General features: G+C 35.2%; 1 protein-coding gene across 1 annotated transcript in view; it reads left to right on the top strand.

Moving 5' to 3' along the window:
- The window catches only part of LOC117332883 (telomerase-binding protein EST1A-like), a 37,000-nt gene extending 29,794 nt beyond the window's left edge, over positions 1-7,206 (top strand). Inside the window, 2 exon segments of the mRNA XM_033891947.1 lie at positions 512-593; positions 4,484-7,206. Of these exon segments, the coding sequence (XP_033747838.1) occupies positions 512-593; positions 4,484-4,614 (213 nt within the window). The 3' untranslated portion in view covers positions 4,615-7,206.
- The last annotated feature ends 7,019 nt before the right edge of the window (positions 7,207-14,225 follow it).

The following is a 14,225-nucleotide window of genomic DNA, read 5'->3' as shown; positions in this document are numbered from 1 at the left end:
TTGGTGTTAGAAAGGTTTATAATTAGATTAACCATATTTGATATTTATTCCATCGCTGTTATTAGTCCCCTACGGATGAAACCAGGAGACTATAGGTTTCCTCCCCATCCGTCTGTCTGTCTGTCCATTCAGTTTTCTGTACTTTCCTCAGCCATGCTTCAAGGTATGTTGTTGAAAGTTGGTATGTAACTTCAGTATGAGTAGGTTTAGATCAAGTTAGAATTTCAGGGGTTTTGGGTCAAGATTACTGTTTCTATTTTAGTGGGGGCTGGTAGGGGTTGTGTGCGACTGACAAACCAATAAACATAAGCTAATGAGCCATCTGATTGCCTATTAGGCTGCTAATATTGTCAACGATCTGCTGTCCACCGCTGTATATTGTTGATGAATTTGAAAACAATCGTAAACTACCAAAAAAACAAAATATTTTAAGAACCACTCAGTCCATTGAATGTCTGATGATACATTGTCAATGTGTCTCTCAATCGGTCATGAATGTTATTTATTGCAGGGTAATAACGATGACCTCATATTGTCCTGTTGCCTCCACTACTGCAAGGACAAGGCTCGAGATTTTATGACCAAAGACAAAGGTTTGTAGCAACTTTTCTTACAGTCAGGTAAACCACACGGCACAGGGTTCTTACAGGTTCCAGCCCCCCCCCCCCCCCCCCCCCAATAAGTGTCATAATATTGAGTGCTACACCTGATAAAGGTGGTCATCAGTCAAGTTTGAAAGATCAAAAGTCACACATGAACACTCATTTTCATATCCACATCATAGCATTACATGAAGATTGTATTCAATTTTAATGGGTCATATCTCTCAAGGTTTTAGGGTTACTAAATACCCATCATTCACTGATAAGGAGGACTGGGTTGGGGTATATCTGTGTGAGTGGAAGAAAACGACAATGCCTTGGTCCGTATTGTGTGGGTACCGTGTCATGTGTGACATCGAACTTGTGGGAGTAACGTCTGTGTATGAGGTGGACAATATATCTGTGTGAGCCCTGAAATTTACTGTTTTTATCTATGTTTACAGTACAGTTTTAGATTGAATTATTAAACAAAACTCCCTCAAAATCGAAAACAAAATCTACATTAGCTGTAGAAAACTTGCATTAACATATCTTTGTAACTTTGTCAGTGGTATTTTCGTAATGAAGTTTAAATCATGATGTTTCTATTTCTATAAATTAAACCGGATGCTACATTAAAGTGACAGGATGTAAAAGTGACCTGATGTAATAAAGTAACTGGATGCTTTAAAGTGACAGGATATGACAACAGTGACCTGATATTATAAAGTGACCTGATGTCATAAAGTGACCTGATGCTATTAAGTGACCTGATGTTATAAAGTGACCAGATGTTATAAAGTGACCAGATGTTATAAAGTGACCTGATATTATAAAGTGACCTGATGTTATAAAGTGACCTGATGCTATTAAGTGACCTGATGTTATAAAGTGACCAGATGTTATAAAGTGACCAGATGTTATAAAGTGACCTGATATTATAAAGTGACCTGATGTTATAAAGTAACTGGATGCTATAAAGTGACCAGATGTTATAAAGTGACCAGATGTTATAAAGTGACCAGATGTTATAAAGTGACCTGATATTATAAAGTAACTGGATGCTATAAAGTGACCCGCTGTCATAAAGTGACCTGATGTTATAAAGTGACTGGACGTTATAAAGTGACTGGATGTTATAAAGTGACTGGATGTTATAAAGTGACTGGATGTTATTAAGTGACCTGATGTTATAAAGTGACCTGATGTTATAAAGTGACTCAATGCTATAAAGTGACCTGATGTAATAAAGTGACTGGATGTTATAAAGTGACCTGATGTTATAAAGTGACTGGATGTTATAAAGTGACCGGATGTTATAAAGTGACCGGATGTTATAAAATGGCCTGATGTTATAAAGTGACCTGATGTTATAAAGTGACTGGATGTTATAAAGTGACTGGCTGTTATAAAGTGACCTGCTGTTATAAAGGACCTGATGTTATAAAATGGCCTGATGTTATAAAGTGACCTGCTGTCATAAAGTGACCTGCTGTCATAAAGTAACTGGATGCTATAAAGTGACTGGATGTTATAACATGACCTGATGTTAAAATGTGACCTGCTGTCATAAAGTGACAGGATGTTATAAAGTGACATGTTGTTATAAAGTGACCAGATGTTATAAAGTGACCTGATGTTATAAAGTGACCGGATGTTATAAAGTGACTGGATGTTAAAATGTGACTCAATGCTATAAAGTGACCTGATGTTATAAAGTAACTGGATGCTATAAAGTGATCTGATGTTATAAAGTGACCTGATGTTATAAAGTGACTGGATGTTATAAAGTGACCTGATCTTATTAAGTGACCTGATGTTATAAAGTGACCTGATGTTATAAAGTGACAGGATGTTATAAATTGACCAGATGTTATAAAGTGACCTGATGTTATAAAGTAACTGGATGCTATAAAGTGATCTGATGTTATAAAGTGACTTGATGTTATAAAGTGACTGGATGTTATAACGTGACTGGATGCTATAAAGTGATCTGATGTTATAAAGTGACCTGATGTTATAAAGTGACTGGATGTTATAAAGTGACCAGATGTTATAAAGTGACCTGATCTTATTAAGTGACCTGATGTTATAAAGTGACCTGATGTTATAAAGTGACAGGATGTTATAAAGTGACCAGATGTTATAAAGTGACCTGATGTTATAAAGTAACTGGATGCTATAAAGTGATCTGATGTTATAAAGTGATCTGATGTTATAAAGTGACCTGATGTTATAAAGTAACTGGATGCTATAAAGTGATGTGATGTTATAAAGTGACATGATGTTATAAAGTGACTTGATGTTATAAAGTGACTGGATGTTATAACATGACCTGATGTTAAAATGTGACCGAATAATGCTTCATGAGCTGCATGATATATACTGTATCTGTTACTCAATGACCTATTCACTTGTAATTTGTACATGGATGTGTCTATTGAACAATCGTTTGCATTAAGTTTGGTTTTATTAGGTCACCTGAGACGAAGTCTCAGTTGACCTATTGCAATCGCCTTTTGTCCGGCATCGTGCGTCGTCCGTCGTCCGTCGTGCGTCGTAAACAATTTACATTTTCAACTTCTTCTTAAAAACTGCTGAACTAAATTCAATGAAATTTTACAGGAAGCTTCCATGGCTGAGGGTGAACCAAAATTGTGAATTATATGGTCCCCACCCCCCAGGGGCCTGAGGGGCGGGGCCAAAAAGGGTCAAATTGACTAAAATTTCAAAAATCTTCTTCTCTACTCTCAGATATGGTGGAATCAAATACTTTTCATAGATGGAAGGGTCTTAAGGTGCTTTACCAAAATTGTGAATTTCATGACCCTGGGGTCTCACGTTTGCCCCTGGGGAGGGGGGAAACTTTACTACCCTGGGGTCTCACGTTTGCCCCTGGATAGGGGGTAAACTTTACTATAGTTTATATAGGGAAATCACATTTTTGACTATTATTTGTTGCAATTGGATTTTTATTGGAATTCATTCTAACTTCGTTAACGTTATCAGCTTGGGATGACAGTTTGATGTACATGTTGGCCCTGACTGACCCCCAGGGGCTGATAGGCGGGGCCAAAAAGGGTCAAATTAACTGAAATTTCAAAAATCTTCTTCTTACAACCCAAATAAGGTAGAATTAAATACTCTTCACAGATCGAAGGGTCTTAAGGTGCTTTACCATAATTGTGAATTTCCTAGCCCTGGGGTCTCGCGTTTGCCCCATGGGAGGGGATAAACTTTACTATAGTTATAGGGAAATCACATTTTTGACTATCATTTGTTTTATTTGTTTTGAAATTCATTCTTTCATTCAAATTTACTGAAATATTTCAAAAATCAGGTGACCGTTAAGGCCCATGGGCCTCTTGTATTGTTTAATATCCTCAGAACAGGTATGGTATTTTTAAGGATGATAGAATTTTCATGATACATGATACTGATGATAGGATGTGTTACAGTAAAACAGTGTCAGTTATTTTAAACCTACATTTTTGTGGCTATCTTATTTTGGCACTTTTCGTACTGTAGACATTTCATTAAATTATGATTGCTTTAATTGCAGATTCTTTATATTATATTCTACCACAAATTTAAGTTGCCAATTCATGATTGGGTCAATGTGTATAAGTTAGTTATGCACTAAAATTGGGGTGGCCCTAATATAAGTATGTTGCAGTATATCAGATGTACATTGAAGTTAATTTCCAAATATCTATTTGTTTGGCTTATCTTTGGAAAAAAAATTCAAATCTTCCTTGTCATAAATCTGGTACCCTGGTTTGGTTTATCTTTGGGAAAAGACTTCAAATCTCCCTTTCCATAAATCTGATGCCCTGGACATTTGATTATGAAATAAAGATGGTGTGTATCTTTATATTTTTCAATAATTGTTGTTTAAACAGATGCTCCCATCCGACTCTTCAGAGATGTAGTGCTACTGACAGATGATCGAAATCTACGCCTGAAGGCACACACCTACAACGTACCTGTCAAAGATGTCCCTTCATTCATACAGTGGAGTAAGGTCACCTGATGCCCATGGTCAACGATGTGATGTCAGAGATCATAAAGGTCAAGGTCATCAAACATGGCCTGCTAGCTCCCTCCCTCAAGCTGTGATGGTGTGTGATGAAATAGAATGGCGTAATCAGTCAAGCATGATGGGACGTGGAGTTAAGCATCACTTCCCCTGAATAGACTGAGATGGTTGCAATACCGTCTCGTCAATGAATGGGGGATGCCAAAAATTGCTATGCGTGTACTTACCCTCAACAGTGAAAATGGTGTGTTTGTTACTTAATATAGTCAACATTCATTCAAATAAATGTCCGTACCTTAGAATAAGGAAAGTATCATACAGCAAAAATAATTTCCAGTCTGATTCGTCCGAAGTAACATAAATGTTTCCCGGCTTATCGACTGACGTTATGTAATTCTCTGCCAGAAAATGGCATCTGAGATCCATTATGCTGATATATGGCATATTGATGTCATAAAGAGGCTTTATCCTCGGCTCAACTTTGGAATGTTGGAAAGCAAAACTGATGAAGTGTGTTAATTATATTACAAACCCCTGTCAGCACCGTAACAGGACGTTTGACGATCTGATGAAATATATTGGTGTGACGTTTTACATCAGATTATGTGATTCAACATTGGATTTTTTTTTTTACAATAGACTGAAATGGACAGTGAGATTTGCTTTTCTTTAAATTTTTTGTTTTTGACTTTGAACTTTGTCTTTTAATTTGTTAATAATTTTATGAAATGTTCTTAAAGTGACAATATATCTATATATTGTAATGGGAGAAGAAACACAAAGAAAAGAGTATCAGTTACCGGTAGTAAACTGTTTACTACAAAAGGAAGAAAAAAAAGGTATTGTGTTGATGATACATGTTTCTTTAAAAGAAGTGGAAAAACGTGTTTGTGGCATTGATAAGAAGATTTGACAAGTTTTGCATTATTTTGATATTGAAGGAAATGCAAGTCAGCTTGCATTAAGTTATATGAAGAACCATTGTGAGAAACAGGAGAGGATCGCCAACACCTGGCAGGAAAGAATTATAGTGTTATCTTAAAGTAGAGTATACGTAACAAACTGCATAAAGCCAGCTGAAATTGTATAAGATACAGAGGTGCACGTTTCAGAAAGTTCACATTCAAAGGATGGAAATATTTGGAGCTTGAAACCTCAGTTAGTTGAAATGTTGATAGAATAGGAGCTACAAATCTGAGGAAGTTGGTTGGAAACGATTGGAGATTTGAATATTCCAACCTCATAAATTTCACAAACGGACAGAATGTTGGAAAGAAAAAAATTGGGACTAGTTATCGTGAGAAAACTTGCTGGATGTGTTGAATAAACATTTACAGATATAAGTGAAATGTGGATTTTAGGGACAATCAATTCTGTAAAATTGATTCAATCCATAATTTCAGGGGCTCTATACCTTGTTCCAGATGATCTTAACAAAAATACTTCCCGTAGGGAAGTGATGGTATACCCCAGAACTAGCCGACTTTTCCCCCTAGGAGAGCGGTTGTATATATATGTACCCCAGACCTAGCTAACTTTAGTTTGGAGTACACAAATATATATCTTTTTTATGTATCCAGCTAGCTATAAATTGATACATGCATTATAAGACACATACTTAAGAGTGCTTGAACATATTGCAGTAACATATTTATTAATTCTCTAGATTTGTTTTTATTGTAAATGGAATTTTTGATAGCATCAATACATATTCAAATTACCTCATACATGTGTGTGTAGTGTTTGGAGTCAAAGTTGTACTTATTGAGAATTTAAGTTTAATGTTTTTATTTTTCAATTACCAATTCCTATTTCGAAGGGTATATTTAAAGAAAAGAATTGAAAGCAAAATTTTGTTGAAATTAATACAAAAATGAAATGTAGATTTGGTATATTAAATTAAAATGATAAAACATTACAAAAAATGGATCTGGTTTTTGAGCGATGTTTTGTTTCTTGCTAATTTTCATGTATTTATCCATATACAATGTGCATTATATGATTTAGAAACTTCTCATATAAGACCTGTTAAGTGAAGGAAAGTTTTTTCATTTCACGTTCTTCCATTTCTTTATAACAAAATAAAATTTCATTTGGAGAAAGGATTGAACAACAGGCTTGGCCTATATGATGTAGTTCTTTCCTAATATTAGTTCTTCCATTAACCTACAGCATTCATACTCATATCCTTCCACCATTAATTCAGCCCTCTCACTCCTGCCTCTTTCCTTTCCCCTGTGTATAAGATGATCGTTTACTGATTTTAATTGTATGTATTCATTATATGAAGTTGTAGTTATTGTTATGTTTAACACATGTACATAATTTACAGAAATGTACAGTAATAAATATATGTACTGTGTGTGTCCAATTTTGATGGATGAACTTAAGATTACATACAGTCTTCTTCCTCAGAAAAACAAGTCCGAATTTAGTAATATTAGATTTGCTAATTTAATAAATGCTTTTGATTTGGACATGCAGTTTTCATACGAGGTATACAGAAATTAACATGCAGTACCATGTAGAAATGAAGTGCTTTTTAAAATGTGATGAATATACAGATGAATATATTTGAATAATTTATGTTGCAACCTTTTCATTAAATTTTATGTTTTTAATTATTTCAAAAGGTTTTTTAATTGACCTTTAATTAATTCTTCAGACCATTTCCAAATATGAATATAGTAAGAATAGGGGCAGTGTTTTGGGTGTTGGTTGAGAGGATGGGGGATCACAGATAGACCATAATTTCATAAGTAATTATATATGTATTGGAGAACATAATAAAGTGGGGGGGGGGGGGGGGGGGGGGGATGGATAACTGGTCTCGCATAAAAAAAGTGCCTACTTGCCACTCATATATTCATATTGGAAATAGCCTGTGTGTGATTTAAATGGAATGAAGTATCTTTATCTTAAATAATACAATTTTGACTCTTTAAGATTTAAGAATCTACATTAATTTTATATATACTTGTGATTGAAACCAAACTATCCACCACCTGAAGAGTCACCAGAATTTGATCATTTCTTAGATTTTTAGCCCACCATCATCAGATGGTGGGCTATTCAAATCGCCCTGCGTCCGTGGTCCGTGGTCCGTCCGTCCGTCCGTCCCTCCGTCCGTAAACAATTCTTGTTATCGCTATTTCTCAGAAAGTACTGAAGGGATCTTTCTCAAATTTCATATGTAGGTTCCCCTTGGTGCCTAGTTATGCATATTGCGTTTTGAGACCAATCGGAAAACAACATGGCTGACAGGCAGCCATCTTGGATTTTGACAATTAAAGTTTGTTATCGCTATTTTTGAGAAAGTACTGAAGGGATCTTTCTCAAATTTCATATGAAGGTTCCCCTTGGTGCCTAGTTATGCATATTGCGTTTTGAGACCAGTCGGAAAACAACATGGCCGACAGGCAGCCATCTTGGATTTTGACAATTGAAGTTTGTTATCGCTATTTCTGAAAAAGTACCGAAGGGATCTTTCTCAAATTTCATATGTAGGTTCCCCTTGGTGCCTAGTTATGCATATTGCATTTTGAGACCAATCCGAAAACAACATGGCCGACAGGCAGCCATCTTTGATTTTGACAATTGAAGTTTGTTATCGCTATTTCTGAGAAAGTACTGAAGGGATCTTTCTCAAATTTCATATGAAGGTTCCCCTTGGTGCCTAGTTATGCATATTGCGTTTTGAGACCAATCTGAAAACAACATGGCCGACAGGCAGCCATCTTGGATTTTGACAATTGAAGTTTGTTATCGCTATTTCTGAGAAAGTACTTTATATTGCGTTTTGAGACCAATCCGAAAACAACATGGCCGACAGGCAGCCATCTTGGATTTTGACAATTGAAGTTTGTTATCGCTATTTCTGAGAAAGTACTTTATATTGCGTTTTGAGACCAATCGGAAAACAACATGGCCGACAGGCAGCCATCTTGGATTTTGACAATTGAAGTTTGTTATCACTATTTCTGAGAAAGTACTGAATGGATCTTTCTGAAATTTCAGATGTAGGTTTCCCTTGGTGCTTAGTTATGCATATTGCGTTTTGAGACCAATCCGAAAACAACATGGCCGACAGGCAGCCATCTTGGATTTTGACAATTGAAGTTTGTTATCGCTATTTCTGAGAATGTACTGAATGGATCTTTCTGAAATTTCATAAGTAGGTTTCCCTTGGTGCCTAGTTATGCATATTGCGTTTTGAGACCAATCTGAAAACAACATGGCCGACAGGCAGCCATCTTGGATTTTGACAATTGAAGTTTGTTATCACTATTTCTGAGAAAGTATTTAAGGGATCTTTCTCAAATTTCATATGTAAGTTTCCCTTGGTGCCTAGTTATGCATCTTGCATTTTGAGACCAATCTGAAAATAACATGGCCGACAGGCAGCCATCTTGGATTTTGACAATTGAAATTTGTTATCACTATTTCTGAGAAAGTATTTAAGGGATCTTTCTCAAATTTCATATATAAGTTTCCCTTGGTGCTTAGTTATGCATATTGCATTTTGAGACCAATCTGAAAATAACATGGCCGACAGGCAGCCATCTTGGATTTTGACAATTGAAATTTGTTATCGCTATTTCTGAGAAAGTACTGAAGGGATCTTTCTGAAATTTCATATGGAGGTTCCCCTTGGTGCCTCGTTATGCTTATTGCATTTTGAGATCAATTGGAAAACAATATGGCCGACAGACCGCCATCTTGGATTTTGACAATTGAAGTTTGTTATCTCTATTTCTCAAAGTACTGAATGGATCTTTCTCAAATTTCATAAGTAGGTTCCCCTTGGTCCCTTGTATTGCATTTTTGGACCAGTCTGTCCTGAAAACAACCTGGCAAACAAACAGCCATTATTGTTAAATCTCAAATTTCTTATATAGCTAGGATTCCCTTGTTTGAAAAGTACTGGAGGGATGTCTCAATTTGCACAGATTAGTAAAATGAAGGGAAAAGTAGAGAAAAGATCAATCTGACATGGAACCTATGAAGATCATTCAATGGTGGGCGCCAAGATCCCTCTGGGATCTCTTGTTATAAAAAAAATTTAAACATTTTATTTTTTTTTTTAAATTGGTGGTAGTTGGAAAGTTTTGAAAAAAAAATCTTGGGAGTTCAATATTTGCCAAACAACCTTTTTGGTAGAAATGTTCATAAAATAACATTTTATTTAAAAGTTTAAAAGTACATATATTACTTATGATCATAGCATTTTGAAAAATTCTCTTGACTCTTTTTGATGTGGTTCAGACTTTAGCATAGCTTGTACAAGCAAGGTAAAACATATTTATATATAAGATAATCAATGTTGACTGAAAATGAAATCTTTAAGGTAGAATATCCCCTTTTTAGCCCACCATCATCAGATGGTGGGCTGTTCAAATCGCCCTGCGTCCGTGGTCCGTCGTCCGTCCGTCCGTCCGTCCGTCCGTCCGTCCGTCCCTCCGTCCGTAAACAATTTTTGTTATCGCTATTTCTCAGAAAGTACTGAAGGGATCTTTCTGAAATTTCATATGTAGGTTCCCCTTGGTGCCTAGTTATGCATATTGCGTTTTGAGACCAATCGGAAAACAACATGGCCGACAGGCAGCCATCTTGGATTTTGACAATTGAAGTTTGTTATCGCTATTTCTGAGAAAGTACTGAAGGGATCTTTCTCAAATTTCATATGTAAGTTTCCCTTGGTGCCTAGTTATGCCTGTTGTGTTTTGAGACCAATCAGAAAACAACATGGCCGACAGGCAGCCATCTTGGATTTTGACAATTGAAGTTTGTTATCACTATTTCTGAGAAAGTACTGAATGGATCTTTCTGAAATTTCATATGTAGGTTCCCCTTGGTGCCTAGTTATGCATATTGCGTTTTGAGACCAATCGGAAAACAACATGGCCGACAGGCAGCCATCTTGGATTTTGACAATTGAAGTTTGTTATCGCTATTTCTGAGAAAGTACTGAAGGGATCTTTCTCAAATTTCATATGTAAGTTTCCCTTGGTGCCTAGTTATGCCTGTTGTGTTTTGAGACCAATCAGAAAACAACATGGCCGACAGGCAGCCATCTTGGATTTTGACAATTGAAGTTTGTTATCACTATTTCTGAGAAAGTACTGAATGGATCTTTCTGAAATTTCATATGTAGGTTTCCCTTGGTGCCTAGTTATGCATATTGCGTTTTGAGACCAATCAGAAAACAACATGGCCGACAGGCAGCCATCTTGGATTTTGACAATTGAAGTTTGTTATCGCTATTTCTGAGAAAGTACTGAATGGATCTTTCTCAAATTTCATATGTAGGTTCCCCTTGGTGCCTCATAATGTTAAGTGCATTTTGAGATCAATTGGAAAACAATCTGGCCGACAGATCGCCATCTTGGATTTTGACAATTGAAGTTTGTTATCTCTATTTCTCAAAGTACTGAATGGATCTTTCTCAAATTTCATAAGTAGGTTCCCCTTGGTCCCTTGTATTGCATTTTTGGACCAGTCTGTCCTGAAAACAACCTGGCAAGCAAACAGCCATTAGTGTTAAATCTCAAATTTCTTATATAGCTAGGATTCCCTTGTTTGAAAAGTACTGGAGGGATGTCTCAATTTGCACAGATTAGTAAAATGAAGGGAAAAGTAGAGAAAAGATCAATCTGACATGGAACCTATGAAGATCATTCAATGGTGGGCGCCAAGATCCCTCTGGGATCTCTTGTTTTCTATGTATACAGGCCTCATTATTATTTTCTTGAAGACAAATATAGGTTGTGGACCTTTTTAGGGAGTTAAAAAGTTTTGAATTAAGGGAGCTAGTATATTTTGAAGAAACTTGTTCTATTTCTGTTGAAAGTATTAATACATGTATCATGAACGATAGCCATGATTGATAAGCTCCCTGCTTTAGAATCAAACCTGGAATGAAAGTGTAGTCCTAGAGGACCTCGAAGGAGATAAACCCTTGGTTAAATCAGGTTTTACATCCTCGTTAAATAAAGTTTATTATGATAGTGAAGCTGTTTAGTCTTCAGCTCATACATGGCACAGAATATGATTGAGCTTTGGGGGAGATAACTGTGGTCGAGAGCCGAGATGTGTCATATAAATGACCTTGAACTATTTTCAAAATCATAGAGATTACGTATGTTACATGTAAAAACCTTACAGAGCATCATTCCCTTAAGTTCCAGATGACCCTGAGTACTAGTATTTGCATGGCTAGCAGATAACTAGTATAGTACATGTATAATACATATATTTTTTTATAAATGATCTTGACCTGTTTTCAAGGCTATACAGGGGTTAAAACATATGTTAAAAACCATGGAGAATCTTCTTAAGACCCAGGGTACTAGATTTGCAATTATCCTTTACTATTTATGAGAGTAAATTAGGCCCACTGGGCCTCTTGCTAAGTAATAATTTGATGAAACAACTCCTAGGTTATTTAGAGCTCTTTTGTTTTAGAGATAGCTTGAGAACTGGGACATTCTACCTTAAAACCTTCTTGAAAGTGAAAGCTCCAATGTAACAATATGTACTGGACGTTTTTCAGAGATATTTTATTACGTGTGCTGGTTGTGTAGCAGATTTTATGTACATTTGATATTTACACTCAACACAGAATTTCTAATAAAATCTTAACCAAATGCAGTCAAGAACAAAACTGGTTCATGTATTTATTTTATTATTTTTTTCCCTTTTTTTTTTTTTTTTTTTAAATCACACTACTTTTTCATTTAGAAAACAAATTATTTACTTCTATTAAAAAATTTGTTTTTCAGATAAATCTATATACATGTAGTCTGTACTACCTACATGTACATAATTTATTACAGGTATTTCAAAAGAAAATTGCTGCAAATATGCAAATGTTCCTTTAATTTATATGGACATATATTGCTGAAAATTTGTCAACACTCTTAGAAGCTTTATTCCTTGAGGGATTTTGATCAAACTTCAATTATTTCATACATTAATACAAAGTTCTGATATCAAGGACAAATGATATTTAAGATAAGCTTGAGTTTCAGAGATGCAATGTCAAGGTTTCCATCTCTCTATTAAAGTGGCATTCCTTCATTCGCACATCAGAAACATGCAATGTACAGGAAAAAGGCGTATTGTATACAAATATTGTATGTTTGTGCGGTAATTAGTGATACTTTGGGTCAAATTGAGAATTTTCAGGACTTAATACTCGAAGAACTTTGGTGGTTTATCTTGAGAGTATATAAAACTGTGCCCTATTAATATAAAGATTGTAACTTTTACCATTTGGAAAAAATACATATTTTGTAGTAAGTTTAATTTTGATGACCTAAATTTTATTCAAAGGAAGGAATGCCCCTTTAAGAGTTTCATTCTTTGAGGGATTTTGATTAAACATCACACACTTAAGCTTCAACTTGATAGGTTGAAGGTCAAGGTTGAAGGTCAAAGTCAGGATTACCATTAATTGCTCATTTTAGAAAATTCTAGTCAGTACTCAGCTAGTGGCTTGATTCCCAGGAGATTCAAACTCTACATACTTGTGAAGGTCCATGATGTCTTGGATGAGTAAGAGTTCCAGAGTTGTAGGGTCAGCTGCTACTAGTTTTTAAAATCTTTATCTGAGTACACTAATGACCTCATTCCTTGATAGATTTTGAATAAACTTATACACTTTGCCTTCATTTATTACACAGTTATGAAGCTTGAATCATAAGAGGATCTGTATTTTTTGCATTTCCTTGTTTAAGGTGTTAAGGAAAGGACATTTTTAGCAAACTTTATTTCTAACAAAAATATCATCCTTTACATCTGAAATCTTTGTAGAAAATAAATGTATCGTGCCATAAAGTGAAAGAAACAAAACATGTAAAACATATGTAAACCTTTAGGATATAATAATGAGGTATTAATTATTTCAATTCTATCACAATAGTAGGAGAAACCTTGACTTAAATTATTGAAATTGCAATGAACATTGGCCCTGGTTGATGAGATGAAGAACGTTGAACCTTGTTGATGAGATAAAGATCAATGACCAGGTTGAAGAGATGAAGATAATTGACTCAATATGATATATGAGATGAAGATAATTGACTCGATCTGATATATGAGTGATGAAGATAATTGACTCGATCTGATATATGATGATCATTAACTCGATCTGATATATGAGATGAATATCATTGACTCTATCTGATATATGAGATTAAGATCATTGACTCGATCTCATATATGAGATGAAGATCATTGGCTCGATCTGATATATGAGATGAAGATCATTGACTCGATCTGATATATGAGATTAAGATCATTGACTCGATCTGATATATGAGAGGAATATCATTGACTCGATATGATATATGGGATGAATATCATTGACTCGATCTAATATATGAGATGAATATCATTGGCTCGATCTGATATATGAGATGAAGATCATTGACTCGATCTGATATGAGATGAAGATCATTGACTCGATCTGATATATGAGATGAATATCATTGACTCGATCTGATATATGAGATGAAGATCATTGACTCGATCTGATATGAGATGAATATCATTGACTCGATATGATATATGAGATGAATATCATTGACTCGATCTGATATATG

The sequence above is a fragment of the Pecten maximus genome, chromosome 8 (genome assembly GCF_902652985.1).
Source record: "Pecten maximus chromosome 8, xPecMax1.1, whole genome shotgun sequence".
NCBI classification, from domain to species: Eukaryota; Metazoa; Mollusca; class Bivalvia; order Pectinida; family Pectinidae; genus Pecten; species Pecten maximus.
The sequence above is the reverse complement of the archived record's forward strand: the minus strand, read 5'-3'. Positions and strand labels throughout refer to the sequence as shown.